General features: G+C 44.8%; 1 protein-coding gene across 4 annotated transcripts in view; it reads right to left on the bottom strand.

Annotated features, from left to right (window-relative positions):
* Positions 1–22,848, bottom strand: part of PODN (podocan) — a 41,933-nt gene that overhangs the window by 6,749 nt on the left and 12,336 nt on the right. For all 4 annotated transcript variants that reach the window (XM_007062177.4, XM_043521095.1, XM_043521094.1 and 1 more), the window contains exons 5-9: positions 14,323–14,432; positions 11,377–11,533; positions 7,148–7,263; positions 4,461–5,118; positions 1,677–1,825 (exon numbers count right to left, since the gene is read on the bottom strand). In XM_007062177.4, coding sequence (XP_007062239.3) covers positions 1,677–1,825; positions 4,461–5,118; positions 7,148–7,263; positions 11,377–11,533; positions 14,323–14,432 — 1,190 coding nt within the window. The remainder of the gene's footprint in view (positions 1–1,676; positions 1,826–4,460; positions 5,119–7,147; positions 7,264–11,376; positions 11,534–14,322; positions 14,433–22,848) is intronic.

A 22,848-nucleotide genomic window follows, 5' to 3' on the forward strand; every position in this document is an offset into this window, starting at 1 on the left:
CAGGTGCCCGGTTTTTGACCGGAAAGTCTGGTCGAAAAGGGGACCTGTAGGCGGGCTCCTTGTCGGGCTGCAGCAGCTCTCATCCCAGCCCCAGAGCAGAGGGAGCCCAGCTGGAAGGGGAGATGGGGGATGGAGATAATCCAGCAAGCGATAGGGGTGGGGCCTTGGGGGGAAGGGCAGAGCAGAGGGCGGGGCCTTGAGGGTCCGGTTACCAGCCATAAGAAAGGTAGGAACCCTAGTTGGTATGAGAGACAAACGTTCGAGCTACACAGAGCTCTTCCTCAGATCTGAGCTGAAGTAAGCTCTGTGTAAGCTCGAAAACTTGTCTCTCTCACCAACAGAAGAGGATCCCATAAAAGATAGTTCCTCACCCATCTTGTCTCTCTAATAATCTGGGACCAACACAGCTACATCACCATATATTAGAAATCAGATTCAGTTTTTTGGTACAGGATTGAAAATGCTCCTTCCCAAAAGATCTGCAGGGCACTTTCAAATGGTTATTGAAAATCAGTTATTATACAACATCAGGACTAGAATGATCAATCTGCAACACTACAGAGATCAATTATCAAACGGTCAGCCACTCCCAAATTGCCTCCTGGTGGCCAGAGGTGCCTTTGCAAAAGCCTGCCTCAATTTCCCCTTCACTCAGGGCCCCTTTAAAAGTCCACATGGTCCAGATATTCAAAACATTCCCCTTCTGGGGTCCAATTCATTAAGTGCTGCACAAAGTCATTCAAAATAGAACTCAAACATACGAAGTCTTCATTCAAGTTTCAGCTGGGCCCAGCCCCTCCTCTCTGAGGGTCTGTCCTCTCTTTAAAGTTTATTTCTTTTACCCCAGTGCTAAGCTGGTCACATAGTCCCTTCTCCCTGTGGGTCTCTGTCTTCCTGCTCTCCCAGCACCCCATACTTGGACATGGCCTTCTCCACAGACCTTCTCCACTCATGTTTTCCCATTGCTCACATAGGGCCCTGCAGGAGCCTTTGTAATCCCTGCAGTGTCTGCAGGAATCTGCCAGCCACCCACAGCTGTCTACCGCTTTATAAGGGCAAGATATCTCCCCTTAAGTTCAACTAGGCAGCAGGTAATCAGTCAAGGTGCACTGGATCCCACTTCCTCTAAGAGGGTCAGGCCAATCGCCGTATGACACCCATGATCATACAAGCATCATAATCACATCATGGGCTCACCCTTTCCCCACAAAACTACCAGTGCAAAGCTATAATCATGCATGCCCCCAAACCACTAGCAAGCTTTTATTTGCTATACTATAGAAATTCAGGACTGAAAATCAGTGGCAAGGCTGACTGAGTTAAAATTAGACCTTCCAAACTTTTAGTTTCTGGCTATATCTGGGCACATGACAAGCATGTACACTGACATCCTACTGTCTCTCTAATCTGTCTGTCTGACCCATTCTTATAAACACTGAAATTTAAAAGGATGCAACACTCAAAGCAGAGTGAGTGTATGAGGTGCACACACAACCCCTCATTGCATATAAACCTAGCTGCACCCTGGATTACTGTACCATCAAGTTGCCCATAGGAGAAGCTAGGATTTTAAATGCCTCCCCTTCCTTACTCCCCACCCCCGAAGCAAGCAATCAGAAAAGAGAAAAAAAAGCAGAACATCCTGTGTGCAGACTCAAAGTAGAAAATGCCCTTACCTGAGGAAAATTCCCTTTATGTTGGGTGTGGATTCAAAGGCATTCTCTGATACCATGGTGATTTTGTTGTTCTGGAGATACAGATATTCTAGGGATCCTGGCAGGTCCGATGGAATAGAGATCAGCTGATTGCCACCCATATCTAATAACTGAAAGGAAGAGTCATACAGCCAGGGGTTAACTGAAGAGATGAGTGTAGACATTAGCAGCACCAACCGTATTTCATTACTGTGGAACCAGATGGTGATGTGTGAATCTCAAAAGGATGGGTATTGATAACCATCACTATGGGTAACCATCCAGAAGTTAAGTACATGTGCAAAACCTATCCCGGATTACTGGGTCTGAATATCTGAGTAGGAAGTCATCTGCAAACAGGCTCCCTTTTGTTTGTGTTCGTGTATGTGCGAGAGAGAGAGACAAAGAAACTGAGCATTTTGAGAGGGAGAGAAACTGAGCATTTTCAACCCTGTAAAAAGGTTCAGTTTCAGTTGAAGGTGGAGGGATTTTTATTGTTTCCAACCTTGTTTCATGTCAAGATCAATGTGGCCAGGAGGATTCTGGGCAGCCAAAGCAGGGGGTCCTGCCCTCCTGCAGTGCAATTTAATCTAGCAGTATCACATCAGAGATCGTGCTGCCTTCTTTAAGGGCACCTACATTTCTCTATCCCTATCCTCATGCGTTAGTCCAGGCCTCTTTGTAAATGAATGAAAAACAGACCGGGTTTCAATTATGCATAGAACTCCTTGGATGATATTCTCTCAAACACTTCATTGATTAAAATTACTTTTCAAATGGCAAGAAATGTTTGTTTCAGACCAATGTGTTAAATTAGCTAGGGCCTGATGCCACAACTCTTACTCACACGTATAGTCTTACAGAAAGAAATGGGCCGAATATTTCTCCAACTCTCTATCTAAGATATATTGGTGTAGCACCAATCGCCATAATATCTGGCCACTGCTCTGAGTTACGTTACTGCAAATCTGGAATTCCAGTGACTTCAGTACACTCATTCTGGATTCAGACCCCAAACTTGCCAACGTTTATGCAAATGCTTAACTTTGTACATGCAGGTAGTTTCCTTGACTTCAGTGGGAATAGTCACATGTGCAAAGTGAAGCATGTGGATAAGTATTTGCAGGATCGGGGCCTTACTCAGCTATAATATGTCAAACCTACGACAACAGGACTACTCATGTAAGAACTGCAGGGCCAACCCCTTAATGAAGTATAAATTATGGTATGCTGTAAGAGAAATAACTGAGTAAGTAATAAAGCCACTCAAAAAATGAAATGTGCCAAATGCAACCTTAAGCAGTGACCTTAGAGGCTACTTGAAGAAAAAAAAAAGGGGGCCTGTTATAGTGATGTCATTTTTCTTGAACAGAGTTTACAATGTAGTAGGGTACAGCTGGACGCAAGGGGCTCTGCATTACTCTGGCTTGACAGTGGTGTGACTGGCATAAAACCAGCGTTATGTGGTAGTGAATCAGACCCCTAGATAACAGAAGCTTATGTCTTCTTAATAATCAAAGCTTCCAAGATCTTAAGAGCATTTGGTTTGGTTTGAAAACAGATGGGTTAGGATGGATAAATGTCTTTAGTACGACAATGAAACAATCCCACCATCTGTAACCTTCATTGGTGACATCATCCTTCTAAACTCAATTCCAGCTTTGAAATACAAACATACAGTGAGTCACACTTTAGTTTACCGGCCTTCATTAAAAGCACCATGTTGACAAGAAAATTAAGAAGATATGATAAAACCATGGGCCAGAGCCTCAGCTAGTATAAACTGGCATTGTTCCATTAATTTCAATGGTTTTATGCCAATTTATACCACCTGAAATCTGATGCACCATTTCTCCATAGACTTCAAGAGCAGAACTAATGTGAAATGAACGGCTGTACAAATCAAAATTCTTGGCATGTCTGAAGCCCTAATGCTGATAACCAGAATCACATATGCTCTGCATCTCTTATCCCTGCGGTGCTTTCAGATACAAAAGCTCCCTCCTTACAGTGCACTAATGTAGGTACAGTGGATGGTTGCGATAACAAGGGCAATACCTTTTAGTGCAGGGAATCGGCTCTTGCCTAAAAGGAAATGCAGACAAATCCTTCAGCTACTGACACAACTGCAAGATCATTTTGCATAGCACAAATGTGATTGTTCCTGCCTGCCTTATGTTTCTATTCAACTTTCCCTGACAATTAACCAAAGGACAGGCAGTTGATTGAATCCAGGCCTCCTAACTACTATCCAGGTGCCTTACCCAGCTGAGCTGCTAAATCCTACAGCTTGGCTTGTCTGACTGTAAGCTGCTATGGATGTTTTGTGCATTAACAGCTTGTTTTGTTTATGTACTCCTTGCCTCCCAGTGTCCCTCCCTTCAGAACTCTACACAATAAAGCTGATTTAAAACCCTTGGGGGTGGGGAGCGGCATTTGTATGGCGGCATCTGGAGTTTTAGCTGCATGACTCATTAATATCCAGTTGAAAATATAACACAGCTTCAGAATCCAGGACCAAAGAAATCCTTATGTTTCCTCTGATAACAGTACAATGGCGGCTGTCTTTCTATTTAGGAGGACAACTCTGCCACAAGTCTTTTAAAATCAGATAATGGCCTCTTTCTACACTGTCCTGCACTTAATGTGCAGGCCTAGAAAATAAGGACCAATCTGAATCTACCATTAATGCTCCCTGAATTGGATCAAGCAAATAGGGAAGAGACATCCATATTATCAATACCATAGAGAAGGTGGTGTTTGTACCTGGAGACTGCTGAGTTCCCTCCATGCTCCCCTGTAAATGGAATTGACTTTCAGTTTATTGTTGCTCAGGTATAGCTCCTGCAGCTTTGTCATTCCTGCCAGGGCTCTTCTTGGAATGGTGCTTATGTCGTTCTCCTTCAGTTTCAAAATCTGCAAGTTCTTTGGAAAGCCAAAAGGCAGCGTGTGGAGGTTGTTCCCAGAAAGATCCAAGGACTTTAGCAGTCTCAGCTTGCGGAAGGCCTCCCGATGGATATGAGGACTTGTGATCTTATTGTAGCTCAAGTTTAGCTCCTCCAGTAAGTAAGTGGTAGCAAAGTCATTCCTGTTAATCTCAGAGATCTGGTTATGAAGGATCATAAGTGTCTTCACTCGCCGAGGTAGCCCACTGGGAATCCTTTCCAGTATATTGTTGTACAAGTGGACAGTGTGCAGCTTCTTCAGGCCCTGGAAGGCTTGCGGGTGGATCCCTCGGGCTTTTAACTTGTTGTTGTGAAGTAGAAGGTACTCAAGGTTTCTAATTTGGATCAAGACGTCTCTGCCAATCGTCTTAATTGCATTCTTCTCCAGGTGAAGGAGGACGATGTTTCGAGGTAAGCCACTCGGGATTTGTGAAAGATTATTGCTGGACAAATCCAGATATTCAAGGCTGGATAGTTTCCTTGGAAAAGCAGAAAGAAAAAATTCTCCATTTACATACTCCCAAGTGAAACAATAATATGTTTCCCTGGGGGATTTACCCCCTTTTTAAAAGACTTTCTGCCCCCATCATGGCCACCTTGCTACTTCCCTTTCTGTCCTTGATGTACCTCTGGTGGGGACAGGTTTCAGAGTAGCAGCCGTGTTAGTCTGTATTTGCAAAAAGAAAAGGAGTACTTGTGGCACCTTAGAGACTAACCAATTTATTTGAGCATAAGCTTTCGTGAGCTACAGCTCACTTCATCGGATGCATGGTGGGGACAGCAGAATGTGTAGTTCCTTCACTGGCCACTAGGGGATATCCAGTGCAATCAAGCACCAGCTACACTTGCAGGAGAGCTGGCTAGATTCCATAAGCATCTGCCAGGGAGCTGAGATCTGCCTTTCAGCTTGGTATTTCTCTCTATTAACACCACATGCAAAATACTACAGCCGAATGATCAAAGTTATGGCATGCCACCAGAAAGACAGGCAGAGATGCAGTGGAAAGACCATTAAAATTTAAAAGTTCTGCTGTCAGTTTAAAATGACTACATCACAATCAACTCTAACTCCTGTCTCTCATTTCAAATAAAAAGGTATTTTTCACACTAAAAAAACAAGTTTTGCCTTTGAGATGATGCTGAATTGTTCTCACCAAAGGGGGAAACGTAAGCTCAGAGGTCTATGCCAAGATTATGAACTTCTCGTGACCTCCTAGTATTATGGAAGTGATTCAAGGCCAGATCTGCTTTGTGTAAACTATTCAAACTAGATTCCAAGGACTCAGTTGTAGCTAAAGCAAATATTCAGTCCAGCCTCTTATACCAACTGGATGCAGGTAAGTGGTATTATTTCCCAGCTCTGTGTTTCAAGGCAGACATTTCTGGAACTGGATAGTTTCTCAAGTCAAACAGTATACTCAATTGATATAATCTGTATGGCAATGCATATCCCATTTTACATTGCCAAAAAGTCTTCAGGAAATATGGCTTTATGTTGTGCAACCTTCACTGACCACTGAGTGCAAAAGATCAAACCCCATCCCCACTGCAAAAGGTGATCTGTGGCTTAGCCGGAGGGACTGAGTTATGCTCATCCAACCCTTATCAGATATGTTACACAAAACATTATTCTGGAGATAAAAATAGCAAAACCACATATAAATTACTATGCAATTGTGAGGATGCTAAATGGTAATGGGAAGAATAAAGGGGTTGTTGCATTTTCCTTTCTTCATAATCTGACAGGTTTATAGAGCACATAGCAAGTTATGGGCAGGACATGTACTGTGAGTCAGATCCTCAGGTACAGCCAGTCAAGTACTCCACACAACTGGGAAGGCAAAGGTAGCTTCCTGACACTCTGATCCCAAGAGCCTCAGTTTACCCATGGCACACTATGGAAAAGCCAAAGGGCTATTTTAAATTGCACCAGCTTGTAAAAAACCCTTAGGGGCCATTTTGCTTTGGGGAAGTATCAAAGTACAGCATTCTCCAGCTTTCCTCCTACACTGGGGTAGCCCCTTGCCAGGGTGATCCTTAACTGCACAATTAGGGCAGCTTTCAAGTCTGTTTTGCACTGTGAGAGCAGCACAAAAGAGAATCAGCAGAGCTGAAGATCTAGCCTTAATGTCCAGAAAACTGCACTTGGATCTGATCATGAGAAGTGCTGAGTGATCTCACTCCCTGTTGGTTTCAACAGGAATAGGAGCCCTAAACTTTTATTGACTTCAGCAGGACTCTAGGCCTCTCCCAGTAAGCACTTGGTACTTTGCATGATTGGGCCTGTAGCTACCAGGGGGCTAGGATCATTGGTGTCCTTTGTTTAAAGACACTGTATGATACCAGTTCAAACCATTGACCAATATGTTTGCATTTGGGTGACTGCACCTGAATCTAGGCCTTCTCATATAGACCCAGTAAATAAAATGGCACATTTTATAATAGAAATCTTGTACCTTCTTGTACATGTAAAGAAAAAACAGCCAAATTTAAAGAGCAGAGTCTCACCAGAAGGTTTCATTGTCCATCCCTTCATTAGTCAAGTAGTTGTTCTGCAAATACAGCTCTCGAAGGCCCGCAAGTTCATTGAAGGCTCCTTTGGGAATCTTCTCTAGTTTGTTGTTCTGTAGACACAGAAAGCACAAATTAGGCTGAGAATATCTGAGTCTTGAGAATAGTCAGGCACAAGTCTGAGCAGCTAGCATCATAGGCCTCATGTCCATGGGCATAAGAAGCAATGAAAACTCAGAAGGACTAGCATATAGTATATTACACGGGGATGTTATTAGGCTGAGAGAGAAATATATCCAAACACTAGGCCAGATCCTGCAGTCCTTTCTCACTCACTCTTCTGGCATAACTCCCCAAGAGTTCTGACTGAGGACAGAGTAAGAGAACTGCAGGATTTGGCCCATTAACAAGGCCCTACTTACCGTACAGGTTCCAATTTCCTCTCCCAAGCAATCTATTCACCTATCAAACAACCCTGGTCAAAGAATCTAGACTCAGCAAAACCAGATTCCACTATAAAGTGGACCAGCTAATTCTACAATCCTAACAATATTCCTTATCTACCAAAAAGTACAGTTCCTAAGAGTTAGATTCCAGAAAGCTACCTTCTCCCCTTAATGTGGCTTCTGAGTGGCCAACAGGCAGCAAAAGATAAAGCTTTGCTGTTGCCCTGAGCCAACACTAAAAACGTTGCATTTGTTGGTGCATTCCATTTACAGGCAGGAATTAGAAGTGGGCCCCCACACTTTTAGAATATATAAGGCACTAATGTTGAATTTGGCAGACACAAAACAATTCAAGTATATGAAGAATGCACTGGACGCTGGGAGAGCTTCATATCTCATAGAACATCTCAATCAATGGGGCTACACCAGTGTCAAAGTGATCAGAGAGAGGAAAGAGACAACATGACTGTGTCACATCAAAACTAACCCTGTCTCTCCCCTTTCAACTCCCAGCGGCTGTTCCTCATTTATGGTTGCTCTCCCCTGGGCTGGTCAAAACAACAGGTAAATGTGTAGCTACCAGCAGATGATGCTTTTTCAAAACAAAGCGCATATTTCCCTCTTCGGTCCTCCTCTTTTCCCCCACAGGGCTCAAGACTTTCACTCTCACCGCTGACTTGAGGAAAGACAGTTCAAGTCCAGCACTGGGCAAACTTTGGGTCTTGCTTGCGCACGAGGCTGAGTACCCACACGTCCCATTAAAGTCAATGGGAGTAGAGAGCACTCAGCATCTTGCAGGAGGAGTCCAGCAATTCACAAGATCAGGCCTTTTGTTTTTCCCTTTCTCCAGGCTGGAGACCCTAGTTCCTAAAAAGCGTTGCATGAGAGTCAATGGTGAAACCTTCAAAGAAAAGGAAAGCAGGGCAGGCAACAAAGGATTTCATAGCTTAGTGAGATGACAATAGGCTAAGAGCCCTTTTCATCTCCCCGGGATTGTCACAACTAAGCATAGCTGGACCCAAAATTCTCCACCATTGCAGCTCCTCCATCTTAGCTATGGTAAGAGCGCTAGTGGAAACGGACAACACGCGATTTTAATCATAGAATATCAGGGTTGGAAGGGACCTCAGGAGGTCATCTAGTCCAACCCCCTGCTCAAAGCAGGACCAACACCAACTAAATCATCCCAGCCAAGGCTTTGTCAAGCTGAGCCAAAAAAACCTCTAAGGATGGAGATTTCACCACCTCTCTAGGTAATCCATTCCAGTGCTTCACCACCTTCTTAGTGAAACAGTGTTCCCGAATATCCAACCTAAACCTCCCTCACTGCAACTTGAGACAATTGCTTCTTGTTCTGTCATCTGCCACCACTGAGAACAGCCTAGCTCCATACTCTTTGGAACCCTGCTTCAGGTAATTGAAGGCTGCTATCAAATCCCCCCTCACTCATCTCTTCTGCAGACTATATAACCCCAGTTCCCTCAGCCTCTCCTCTTAAATCATGTGCCCCAGCCCCCTAATCATTTTCGTTGCCCTCTGCTGGACTCTCTCCAATTTGTTCACGTCCCTTCTGTAGTGGGGGGACCAAAACTGGACGCAATACTCCAGGTGTGGCCTCACCAGTGCCAAATAGAGGGGAATAATCACTTCCCTCGATCTGCTGGCAATGCTCCTACTAATACAGCCCAATATGCCATTGGCCTTCTTGGCAACCAAGGACACACTGCTGACTCATATCCAGCTTCTCGTACACTGTAATCCCCACGTCCTAGAATCATAGAATATCAGGGTTGGAAGGGACCTCAGGAGGTCATCTAGTCCAACCCCCTGCTCAAAGCAGGGCCAATCCCCAATTTTTGCCCCAGATCCCTAAATGGCCCCCTCAAGGATTGAACTCACAACCCTGGGTTTAGCAGACCAATGCTCAAACCACTGAGCTATCCCTCCCCCCAATGGAGGTTTGCCACTCCAGGCCAATGGAGGCTGCAGGAAGGGTGGCCAGCATATCCTTCAGCCCGTGCCACTTCCTGCAGCCCCCATTGGCCTGGAGTGGCGAACCGCGGCCAGTGGGAGCCGCAATTGGCCAAACCTGCGGACACGGCAGGTATACAAACTGGCCTGGCCCACCAGGGGCTTTCCCTGAACAAGCGGCGGTCCTAGTTTGAGAACCACTGGTCTAGGTCACTCTGGACCCTATCCCTACCCTCCATCATATCTACCTCTCCCCCCAGCTTACTGTCATCTGCGAACTTGCTGAGAGTGCAATTAATCCCATCATCCAGATCATTAATAAAGATGTTGAACAAAACCGGCCACAGGACCGACCCCTAGGGCACTCCACTTGATACCGGCTGCCAACTAGACATCAAGCCGTTGATCACTACCCATTGAGCCCAACAGTCTAGGCCGCTTTCTGTCCACCTTATAGTCCATTCATCCAATCCATACTTTTTTAACTTGCTGGCAAGAATATTGTGGGAGACCGTATCAAAAAGTCTACTAACATCCACCACTTTCCCCATATCCATAGAGCCAGTTATCTCATCATAGAACCAATCAGGTTGGTCAGGCATGACTTGCCCTTGGTGAATCCGTGTTGACTGTTCCTTATCACCTTCCTCTCCTCCAAGTGCTTCAAAAGGGATTCCTTGAGGACCTGCCCCATGATTTTGCCGGGGACTGAAGTGAACAGGGCCGTCCCTACCCATACACAAAGTACGCAGCTGCGCAGCTGTGTGCTGCTCCAGCCCCTGCCTCGCCTCTTCCCCATGGCCCCCACACCTGCTCCACCCCAGCCCTGCCTCTTCTCACCCCTGCTCTGCCCCAGCCCCCCCATTCCACTCCTCCCCCCAAAGCCCCCGCCCTGCTCTACCCCTTCCTGCCCCCACTCCCCTGAGGACTGCAGCAGGGCTAGGCCTACACTCACCGGGGGTGGTTCCCCCCTGCCCCTCAAGCCAGCCCCCTCCACCCCCCCCGCAGAGGCCTGGGGCCCCACACATTCCCTCCCGGGGAGCTGCGTAGGTCCCCAGAATAGCTAGGGACAGCCCTGGAAGGGAGGCTGACTGGTCTGTAGTTCAAGATTAGATGACACGGAGATAATACCAGAGCCCAGCTAAACTACAACTTCCACCAATGCCTCTGCCAGGGTTAGCTGCAGCCATGGAAAATTACTGGTCCAAATATTCCAGTTGCCAGTTCAGTAGATACCAAAAGTCATTGCTACTTGAAGGTGATACAGCCTCTGTGAAATAATCTGGTGAGCAAAGACAATACCTTCCTAGCGGATAAGCAACTATATCAGGAAAAACACCACCATAAATGGCAGGCTCAGCAAAGAGGACAAAGACCAAATGGCCTTAGAAACTTATCTGCCCTCTCATCTCATCCCTTATCTGCCCTCTGTGTGATTCCGACACCACGTGAGGACAGCATGACAAAATGTGCACTCTCTCTGTCCAAGGACTGCCTGATGTTTGGCTACACTTAGGACTGAGACATGCAAGGCTGCCAGCCAGCCACCAGTAATACATTCCTTTGGAAATAGAAAAAACGGAATTTTGATCTAGACAAACAGCTCGTTGCTCTGCAAAACAGCCATCACTACTCATGCCAGTACGCATGTATGTACAAGAGAGATTGGCTACTCGCTGGTGTGCTTTTCATTTAGCCCAAACCTAGCAGTCACAATCTAACAATGGGCCTGCCTCTGCAGTTTAAATCTCAGGCACACACAGAACTGCATCCCAGATGTAAGAGAATACACAAAGTTGGTTCCATTACCTTTAAGTGTAGTTTATATAGTGCTGGAGGCAGGTTCTTTGGAACATACTTCAGGAAATTGCTGGACATGATCAATATCTCCACGTTATTAGAGCCATTGAACATATCATCAGGTAACCCAGCATCTGAAAGTTTATTGTTGTGAAGATACACAGATCTACCAGAAAGAAAGAAAGACTGAATTAGGCAGTATGGTTTGCTTTCCTCTCTTACCCAATGCAGCCTTCTGAAATCTACACCTCAGTCTATCGTCTTCCTTTTCTTAAGATACATATGTTCATTTTTTTAACGTATCACTTATTCTGCCAAGTATAAAAACAGATGTGCCCAAACCACAACACTGGCCCCAAGCAGTCTCTGAGTGGTGGAGTGTTCAAAATCCAAACCTGGATCTCGATCTGTATTTTATGAATCGCCCCATCTTTAACAGGCTGAGACAAAGCCTGGGATCTGTACATAGCAAGACTTAGGTATGTTTGAAAGCTGGATCTGAATTTAGCAGCTTGAGCCCAGCTCAGTGTTTGGCCACAAGGCAAAGGGAATCTATTGGAGCGATAGGCAAACCTCAGAAAGTTTAGAGTTTGGATTTGGTACAGACACATACCCAAAGTTTGGGTTCTAGTCTAAAGCAGTGGTTTTCAACCAGGGGTCCAGGGCCCCCTGGTGGGCCATGAGCAGGTTTCAGGGGGTCCGCCAAGCATAGCCGGTGTTAGACTCACTAGGGCCCAGGACAGAAAGCCAAAGCCTTGCCGCACAGGGCTGCAGCTCAGGGCGCCAAGCCCCGCCACCTGGGGCTGAAGTCAAAGCCTGAGCAACATAGCTTCACAGTGCCCCCTGTAACTCAGGCACTGACTTTTATATGCAGAAAAACTGCTCTTGTGGCACAGTTGGGGGTGGAGTTTTTATAACATGTTGGAGGGGGGGCCTCAGAAAGAAAAAGGTTGAGAACCCCTGGTCTAAAGCACATCCTGTCCTTGAGTTTGCAAAGTTGGGCTATAAATCTCTTGAGGATTGGTTATCTCAGGAGATTTCCATTATTTCTGCTTCCATGAAGGCCGGAAATAATACAAGAATAGCTTCCACGTTGCTATTTCAGAATTTCTGCTCCCAGAACTCAGGAGTGCAGAGACCACTGTGCAGATGAAAGAATAGGCTTAACCAGTCCGTAAGAAAGACTTTTACACTTAAGGTGAAGGTTTGGAGGAAAAAACATTTTATTTCCCTTATGCACCAGTTAGCCCCATCCCTAGGTAAATTCCTCCCAGGAAGTCTTATCAGATAAGAGGAAACAGTTCTATCTCAGAGCAAGAGGAAAAGGAAACAGAGCCTTAACTTCCTTTCTTCCACAATTTTTATAACCGTGCAATGACAGTGATGTCAATGGAGCCACTCCCAATGTACACTTATGCAAGTCGGAGGAGAATTGGGTCCAAACCATCCTCTGGTTGTTTTTACAAAAACCCACGGTCATAAACAATGGGTGACTACTCCCACTTCTGTAGTCCCTTTGCTTCTGCATATGCTGCAGGAGGCACTGTGTGGCTAAAATCCTGGAGGCAGATTAACAGTATGATAGGGAACCACTTCCAAAGCAGGGATTGAAAAGGCTGCATTCTCTAAATTGTCCTAGGATTTTGTTGTGATTGTGGTGATGATTTGGGGGGATTTTTTGGACTCAACATAGAAACACAACAGCTCCACGAGCAGAGAACCACAGGGCAGGATATTATTCACTCTGTGTGGTCAGCTATGCTTTTAACTGACAGATATCTGACTTTCTGAAAACCTCTCGTTCCAAGTCAGCAGAGCCTGAAAGTACATACTTTACTGGAGGGGAAAAGTACAACAGCTGAACCTCCAAGTTGGGATCTTGTATCAGTCCAGCTCAGGAAACAACGAGCTGCTATTCTGTATTAAACAATGGTTGCTATGGGAGAGCTTGTGAAACTCACTTCAGAAAGAGTCCAGCTACTTAATGTGATGCAAGAACTCAGCAGCTTCTGTAATTCAGGTTTTGGAAGGAAGACACATGCATAAGCTGAGGTGCAGTCATGATGAAATATCACGCACGATGAGCGACTGGCCCAACCTCTTCAGGTAACTAACGGCTTACCAGGCTAAGAGCCTAGAAGGTCCTGAGCCAACTCAGCTCCCCCTGAAGTCAATGGAAATTGAGGGCTCTCCGCATAATTGCAGGATTAGACCCTGTGCTAACTGCGCCAGCCAGCGCTAGCCACTTATAATTCAAATGTACACGTTGTAACCAGCCGTGGAGCTTGGGCTGCTCTTGCAATGGTTACTGCAGTAATGGAGGCTGTATCAATAGATTACACTGGACTAGATAAAACTTCTGCGGAGCAGACCACGTTTCACCGCAGGCATGTGTACCCACAACTGACATGAGGGTGGTCTGTGGCACTGCACTGGGGTCCAACCGAGAAAATCATCACTAAAGAGTCACGGTGGTGCCTAGAGAATCAGCCGTACAAGGTTGACGTACTGATGGGGGTTGGGAAGTACTGTTGAACCAATACTGTTGCATCATTAGCAACAGCATTACAGTCTCAGCTTGATCACAGCCTTTCAGTGAAGGAACTAAGGTGGAGTTGGGGATATTTGACCAGTTAGTCACTGAATTGATTAATCAGTGCTGGTCCTTGCCACTCATAACAGATAAACACAAAAAAGATTTAGAAGGTTATTATTAAACATTATTAAAAATGTTGTGTGTATATTTGTGTGATGTCCAGCAAAAGCCACTAGAATGCATTCATCTGAGAGTGGTTTTGGTCCCCTCAGTAACATAAACAATCCTCCTCCTCCAAAAGTTATCTGCAGGCCAAAAATGGTTTCGGTAAACAATCTAAATAATCAGTTCTTCCCACCAAGCCATTTGCGCTAAGCAGTGACAGAACATACTCCTCCTTTCACTTCTCGATCCCTTACCTCAGGTTTGGCTTCTGTCCGAACGTGAGCCCATAAATCTTTGTGATGTAATTGGCTGCAAAATCTGCACTGATCAAGGTATTTGGTAGGAATTTCGGAGCCAGAGTTAGCTGAAAAACAAATATTGGGGGGGAGAGGAAGCCAGTTAGATGCAATGAATGCTTTAACCACCAGTATTGGGTTAGCAACAGAATATTTGCAGGCTATTTACTTTGAAGAAGCAACAGTAAATGACAAAGACCAAGTGGTCTCATTAAAAACAGTGAGCATTTCTGTCCTTACTAAATAATCTCTACAGGAAGGAGGTAGGCTTTTGCTTCAAAATGTTTGGATGGGTTTTGTTTTAATTGGAAGAAATCAAGGGTTCAGAGAGTAAATACATTTCATGTTATGGTCATAATTCCTGTGAAATACTGTGCCAAAATTTTAAAAAAGCATCATAATGCCCCCACTGCTAGAGTGTCATGTGAAAATAACTCACGTGGTGGTTACTCCACACTTTAGTTCCAAAGTCCCACGCATGTTTGACAATCTCTTCAAAACAGGATGCAGATTACCAGGGGTGTTTTTTCCAAACAACACAGCAGAATATAATATCGGCACAAAAGCAAATATCTGTGTATGAAGAGTTACATCTTATTTGTTAAACACAGACAGTGTATTGGAAACAAAATACAGTGTTCTTGTCCCAAAGAGTTTATAATACAGGACTTGTTTCTCTTCTTGGCCCAGCGCTATTCAATATCTTTATCAATTATCTGGAAAAAATCATTGCTGGTAAAGTTTGCAGATGACAAAAATTGGTGGAGTGGTAAAAGATTAGGACAAGATTACTGAGAAGAATAGACAGGCCTGTAACCAGAGCTGATCCAGAGAACAGAAGGGTGTGCTGTCGACCGAGTGCTAAGATATGGGATGTGGACCTGAGGTTAAAGAGGATCCTAAAGGGAGCGGGAAAGAATCCACTGATCATCCTTCATGTGGGAACAAATAACACTGATAGATTCTCGCTGGAATGTATCAAGAGAAACTATGCCAGGCTGGGGAAGACGCTTAAGGAAATTGAGACTCAGGTGGTCTTCAGTGGGATTCTGCCTGTTCCTAGAGAAGGGCAACAAAGGTGTGACAAGATGATGATGCTCAATGGATAGCTCAGGCAGTGGTGCTATAAGGAGGGCTTTGGGATATATGGCCACTGGGAGGCATTCATGGACAGAGGACTGTTCTCTCAGGCTGGACTCCATCTGAGTAGGGAGGGAAATAGACTTCTAGGATGGAGACTGGCACAACTGATTAAGAGAGCTTTAAACTAGGAATTTGGGGGAGATGGCTGGGAGACGTTCAGGTAATCTCCATGCCAGATTTTAACGTTGAGAGGGAAGAAAATGAAGTAAGAAAGGATACAGCTGTGGGTAGGAGAATGGACATAAGGAGGAAGGGCAGTGTGGATACCAGTCTAATAGGTCATACTGCCAGTAGAATGTCCATGCCCAATCAGGTGAAGAAAGTGAATGAGGCCAAATAGCAAAAATTAAGATGTTTGTACACCAATGCGAGGAGTCTAGGTAACAAAATGGAGGAACTAGAGCTACGGGTGCAGGAAGTGAAACCAGATGTTATAGGGAGAAACATGACAGAAGATATGGTGGGAGATAATTACTGGAATACAGTGCAAGTTCATTTTAAAAAAGGATGTTGACAAATTGGAAAGGGTTCAGGAAAGAGCTACAAGAATGATTCCAGGTCTAGATAGCCTGCTTTACAAGGAGAGACTAAAGAAGCTCAATCTATTTTAGTTTATCCAAGAGAAGGCTAAGAGGTGACTTGATCACAGTCTGTAATTACCTGTATGGTGAAAAGATTTCTGATAGTAGAGGGCTCTTTAATCTAGCCGACAAAGGTATAACACAAGATCCGATGGCTGGAAGCTGAAGCTAGACAAATTCAGATTAGAAATAAGGTGAACATTTTTTAAGTGAAGGTAATTAATCATTAGAACAATTTACCTAGAGTGTGATAGATTCTCTGTCACCTGGAGTCTTTAATCAAGACTGGATGTCTTTCTAAAAAGATACGTTCTGGAGAATACAACCAGAAGTTGTGGACTAGATACAGACATCAGTTGGTGAAATTCTATGGCCTGGATTATGTAGGAGGCAGACTACCTGATTATAATGGTTTCTTCTGGCCTTAAATACTTTGAATCTATAAATCGTCCTCTCACACAGGTTTTACACCAGTGTTACTCCATGAACTTCACTGGTCCTACTCCTGGCTTACAGTGATGTAAGTGAAGGGAGAGTCAGACCTAAGGAGCAGGCAAGACACAATGAGACTCCACATGAAGGAATGTCAGTAATTCTTTTTTAAGTCATTACTCATATTATTATTAACACTTCATGTGGGCCTTGGGGAAGAACAGAGATTTTAATGGGGAATTGCTTGGCCTAACTTCTTAAATAAATGAATAACTGAAGAGTATTCAAGCTTCTCTTTCTGCTGGTATGCCAAGCATGCACTTGGCAGAGTCGTGTTTCTATCACCTTGTAGTTCACCAGACACATAACTCAGACTTTTATTTTTAAACCAAAAATAAATTTGTTTAATTTATTTGTCTCTTTCTCTCCTGTGTTGGTAGTTCCCTCCTTAGGCTGCCTGAAAATGTCTGATGGACACAAATCAAGCAAAAAGAGCCCTTTCCCCAAATCAATTATCCCCTGTGAGGCTTTCTCAGCACCAGAAATAATGGGTGGAAATTAGAGGCATTTTACCACGACTAGCACTGCCACCACATTGCCTTTAGCTTTGGATGTACTCACTTGCTGACTTGGGAGATGTAATCTCATGGGAGTGGGTTAATGCTAACAAGCCTGGTCAAGAAGCTCTGGAAATGTGTCATAAAGCAACATTATGCCTATGTGTCCATATGTAACATTATGCCTTTTGTGTCATATAGTCATATGCTATGTGTCATAAGGCAAGATAGCAAAGCTTTTGATACGGTCTCCCACAGTATTCTTGCCAGCAAGTTAAAGAAGTATGGGCTGGATGAATAGACTATAAGGTGGACAGAAAGCTGGCTAGATCATCGGGCTCAACAGGTAGTGATCAATGGCTCCATGTCTAGTTGGCAGCTGGCATCAAGTGGAGTGCCTCAAGGGTCGGTCCTGGGGCCGGTTTTGTTCAATATCTTCATTAACGATCTGGAGGATGGCATGTTTGCAGATGACACTAAACTGGGACAAGTGGTAGATATGCTGCAAGGTAGGGATAGGACACAGAGGGACCTAGACAAATTAGAGGATTGGGCCAAAAGAAATCTGATTAAGTTCAACAAGGACAAGTGCAGAGTCCTGTACTTAGGACGGAAGAATCCCATGCACTGCTACAGACTAGGGACCGAGTGGCTCAGCAGCAGTTCTACAGAAAAGGACCTAGGGGTTACAGTGGACGAGAAGCCGGATATGAGTCAACAGTGTGCCCTTGTTGCCAAGAAGGCCAACTGCATTTTGGGATGTATATGAAGGAGCATTGCCAGCAGCTTGAGGGACGTGATCATTCCCCTCTATTTGGCATTGGTGAAGCCTCATCTGGAGTACTATGTCCAGTTTTGGGCCCCACACTACAAGAAGGATGTGAAAAAATTGGAAAGAGTCTAGTGAAAGGCAACAAAAATGATTAGGGGGCTGGAGCACATGACTTATGAGGAGAGGCTGAGGGAACTGGGATTGTTTAGTCTACAGAAGAGAAGAATGAGGGGGGATTTGATAGCTGCTTTCAACTACCTGAAAGGGGGTTCCAAAGAGGATGGATCTAGACTGTTCTCAGTGGTAGCAGATGACAGAACGAGGAGTAATGATCTCAAGTTGCAGTGGGGGAGGTTTAGGTTGGCTATTAGGAAAAACTTTTTCACTAGGAGGGTGGTGAAGCACTGGACTGCATTACCTAGGGAGGTGGTGGAATCTCCTTCCTTACAGGTTTTTATGGTCAGGCTTGACAAAGCCCTCGCTGGGATGATTTAGTTGGGGATTGGTCCTGCTTTGAGCAGGGGGTTGGACCTCCTGAGGTCCCTTCCAACCCTGATATTCTATGATTCTATGATTCTCTACTATGGCATAATACACAGAAATCAGACACAGGAACTCATTCATATATGCAATTAGTCACTTCCATCCAGGTTCAAGCTTTCCTGTCTGCATACATTGTCACCTGGGTCAAAGCAGATACAGTAACTCCTCACTTAAAGTCATCCTGGTTAACGTGGTTTCGTTGTTACGTTGCTGATCAATTAGGGAACATGCTCGTTTAAAGTTGTGCAATGCTCCCTTATAACATCATTTGGCAGCCACCTGCTTTGTCCACTGCTTGCAGGAAGAGCAGCCCGTTGCAGCTGGCTGGTGGGGACTTGGAACCAGGGTGGACCGGCAAAGATATTGAATAGCGCCCTATCAGCTCCCAGCTCCCCTAAGTTCCCAGGCTATCAATTGCTGGCAGTTCAGCTGTCCCTCCCCCCACTGCCCTGTGCTGCTCCTGCCTTCTGCCTTGGAGCTGCTTCCCGAGCCTCCTGCTTGCTATGTGGGGGGTAAGGGAGGAAGAGGGGACCTAATGTCAGGGTGTTCCCCTCCCCCCTGCTCGTGCACCCCGCTTACCCCATCTTCCATAGAGCAGGGGGGACACACGACAGGGCTCAGGAGGGAGGGAGCTTCCTGGCAGCAGCTGCGGTCTCAGCTTGCTGATCTACTTAACGAGGCAGTGTATCTAAGAGTGAGATCAGCGTACTTAAAGGGGAAATGCGCATCTCTCTCACACACACATGGTATGTGTCTCTGTCTGCCATGCTGTCTCCCCTCCCTCCATTTGTGCTGCCTTGTAGAGTGTGAGGCTACATTAACGACGAGTTAATGCTTGAGGGCTCAGCCAATTGCTAGTTCGTCATTTAGAGGTAAGGCATTCCCTGGGAAATATCCCACCCTCTGACTCCACCACCTCAACCAAGCTTCACAATCATCATCACTGTGTACCAATATTAAATTGTTTTTTAAAACTTATACTCTGTGTGTGTGTGTGTGTGTGTATATATGTCTTTTGTCTGGTGAAAAAAAATTCCCTGGAACCTAACCGCCCCCATTTACATTAATTCTTATGAGGAAATTGGATTCACTTAACATCATTTTGCTTAAATTCGCATTTTTCAGGAACAAACCTACAACGTTAAGTGAGGAGTTACTATATATGAAACACACAACAGCCCTGGACAGCCCTGTGGGGCACTCAGAGAAATAACAGAACCACTGAAAACCACAGAGAAAGAAAACAGAGAGGAGGTGTTTCGTTCTGAAAGAAAGAAAGAAAGAAAGAAAGAAAGAAAGAAAGAAAGAAAGAAAGAAAGAAAGAAAGATCAAGCTGCTCAGATCCTTTTCTCGGCATCTCTTCCTCTTCCAGGACCAGCTTGCATCAACTATCTGGGATTGGACAGCTGCTGCTGCCCAAGCAGATTTCAGATATAAGAAGGCATGCTCAGATTTAGCAGAAAGAAGCAGGCAGCCCTTTCTTAATCTGTTTCACAGCTAGGTAGCATGAGTAGAAGGAAGGGATACAGTAATGATAGAACTGACACAACAACTGTCCTAGTGTTAGAACTTTCACTCGTTGGCATTTATAACTGGATGAACTGTTTTGTGTGTGTGTTCGCCAAGAGCCAAAAGATGGTTGAAGAGCACTAGGATCTTTGTGTATGTTTCCAGGAGCTCCATTGCACAGAAGTGTCAATATCAGATTTACCTTCTCATCACCCCTCTGCATTCCATCCTCTTGATATGAGGCAGACATGAGAAAAACATGGCTGCTCTCAAAAGCCTATAAACAAGTTACTCTGATGTTTGGCAAGTTATACTTTCATCCACCTCAGGTGCGTAGAAGCCTGTTGAAAATTACAGAACACATCTCCGAAGGGAAATCCCATTCTCTTACTAGAAATGGTAATGCGACCAGCTGAGGGAACATCACTGTCCTTTCTCTCACCTGCCATGACAGGTCTAACCAATGTTCAGTCCAAGTGTGTGTTTTTGCGTTCCAGGTATTGCCAACTAGGAAAAAAAACCAAAAACCACAACACTCCCTGCAGGGGCCTCAATTGTCCGACAATAGCAAGTTTGTCTTGAGAGCTATTTGCTGTATCTTCTCCTGCAGAGAACGATGAATTTTCCAAACTTGTGCTGCTTCTCCTGCAGTACACAGGACGGATGGCGTGCTGAATGCACTATTCTAGGGTAATACCCATAGGAGTGAATGGTGATTTTCATTGGTTGGCTCTTTGGAGAATTTATGTTGGGTTTTCATCGTTGTTAGAGTTAAAGTAGATTCAGTGACTGGGCACTCTCCCATCACTATTGTCTAACACAGCAGTCTCCAAAGTGGGGGTGCGCAAGAGGAGGAGCGCTGCTGGCACAGAGCGCTGGTAGCAGCTCCCCTTTTTCTTTTTCTTTTTTTTTTGCTTCCCTAGAGCTGGCCCTGGGGGCGCGCGATTCAAAAAGTTTGGAGCCCACTAATCTAGCAGCAATCTAGTGACTTCGACTAATGTGATTTTCTCTGCAGCCTTGTGGCTGCCCTCCTCCCCCTCTCCATATTACAGGTTTCTTTCCCCCACTGCTAACTGGTAGAGTAACCAATTACAGTGCTGCCATAAAAGTTATCTTCAGGTTTTGGAACCAATTTTCTCCTTGCCCGCTGTAGACCCTATCACAAACAGAGAAGCCTTGGATCCAGTGAATCCCATATCACTACGGGAATACTGAGAAATCTAAAGCCTCCCTGACCCAAAGGGTTGATAATTATCTTAAAGTAATCAATATAGCAGCTCAGTGCCCTGCCCTACATTTCAGCAGGTGAGGTTTTTGGTAAAAATGAGGCCTGCTGTGGCTCCCCACAGGCTACGTGACCAAGGCTTCTTGTGGGTGTTCTTGGGGACTTTAAATAAGAAACGACAATATAAGTTATTTACTTATGGTGAGTGATACACCTACAATACAGCAGGGTTATGTATTAGCCTAGTTATGCTAATTAAAAAAGCCACCCTGCCAATTTACCTGTCTGTGAAATAATCAGAACTGCCACTAACTAAAACAACATCAAGCCTCAACAAGCCTCCTTCCATACAATGAGAGAAGTAAACTACCAGCAAACCCCTGCCCTCCTCCAAAAACACCACAGTTGCCTGAGCTGAAGCACTTCCCACGGCAGCATGGATGCAACACAAAGCCAATCTGGTTTGTCCTGGCTCATGATTTCTGAAGACGTGTTATTTTTGTGGGTCCACAACTTCTCACTGTAACTGCTTCTGACAATTTGCTGATGTTTGCATTTTTATCTTGGATGTGTGTCTCTCGCTGCAACAGTCTCAGGAAAAGCCAAACACTTTGTTTTATCACACAGGAAAAGTTGGACTGCAAAGTTCTGGAATATTAGTCACAGCCTGGCTTGTTCTTCTCTTTTATGGATCTACTTGCTGCCAAGACCATTACATGGACATGTGGCTTGAAAGAGTAGAGAATGTGATGTAGTTGTACTAAGGGGCAAATTCTGAGCTCAGTCACATCAAGGGAAATCCATGATGTTATTATGGATTTGTCCTGGCAGGACATTTAGACCAGAATCTGGCCACTTGGTGTATAATCTAAAGGCCAAAGGATCACAGACATTAAAAAAAAAAAGTGTGGTTAAACAGATAGAGAATTTCTTTTTTTTTTTCTGTCTAAAAGGGGCTGTCTGTTTGCACAGCTGCGCTTTCTCCTTTTCCCACTGACCTGTGCCTGGTGCTTTAAGCCATACTTTTCTGTGGCATTACGTTTCCTTCCATAGCAAGTAATTGTGCGGGTTCATTTAAAAAATGGTTTCACTGCAGAACCAAGCAGGAGTAAGGTGATATCAGAGATGGTATTTCCATTCCTGTTGAGATAGTATAACCTTTTGATCAAGGCCTGGGGTATCTGTCGTGATTGCTACCATGGGTCATCAGCAGGGACCTGAGACCTTAACCACTAGAAGTATGCGCTCCAACTTTTTGAGCTAAAGAAGTAACTTGATTAGCTGCTAGCAACATTAGGCACTTAGTCTCTTATGTGGACCAGACACTACCATGGGACACATAGCACACAATAAATTGGGGGGAATAGGCGTACACTTCCATCATGTCCCAAAACCTCAGTAGCACTAGCTTATCTTTAACATCCACTTCCACTCACTCCACAGTTCTCCTAATCCATAGAACCCACATTTGGCGGGCAGTTGTCTCTACTATGCGTGTGTATAGCTCCTGTAGACATGATGGGAATGGGATCCGTGGAGAATGTTATGGCTTTTTCAGTTCCTGACTGTTCATTATGAGAGTCCCACACCAAAGTGTGAGGACCTGTTTTTCAATGCGGCTTAACCCAGCCTCTTCTAGTGTGTGTACAGCTTTGTATACCTGCACTCACAGTTTATGTGCACTATCATCTCTGTGTGCAGGTGAAAAAGTACACCAACGAG

Source organism: Chelonia mydas, chromosome 8 (genome assembly GCF_015237465.2).
Source record: "Chelonia mydas isolate rCheMyd1 chromosome 8, rCheMyd1.pri.v2, whole genome shotgun sequence".
NCBI classification, from domain to species: domain Eukaryota; kingdom Metazoa; phylum Chordata; order Testudines; family Cheloniidae; genus Chelonia; species Chelonia mydas.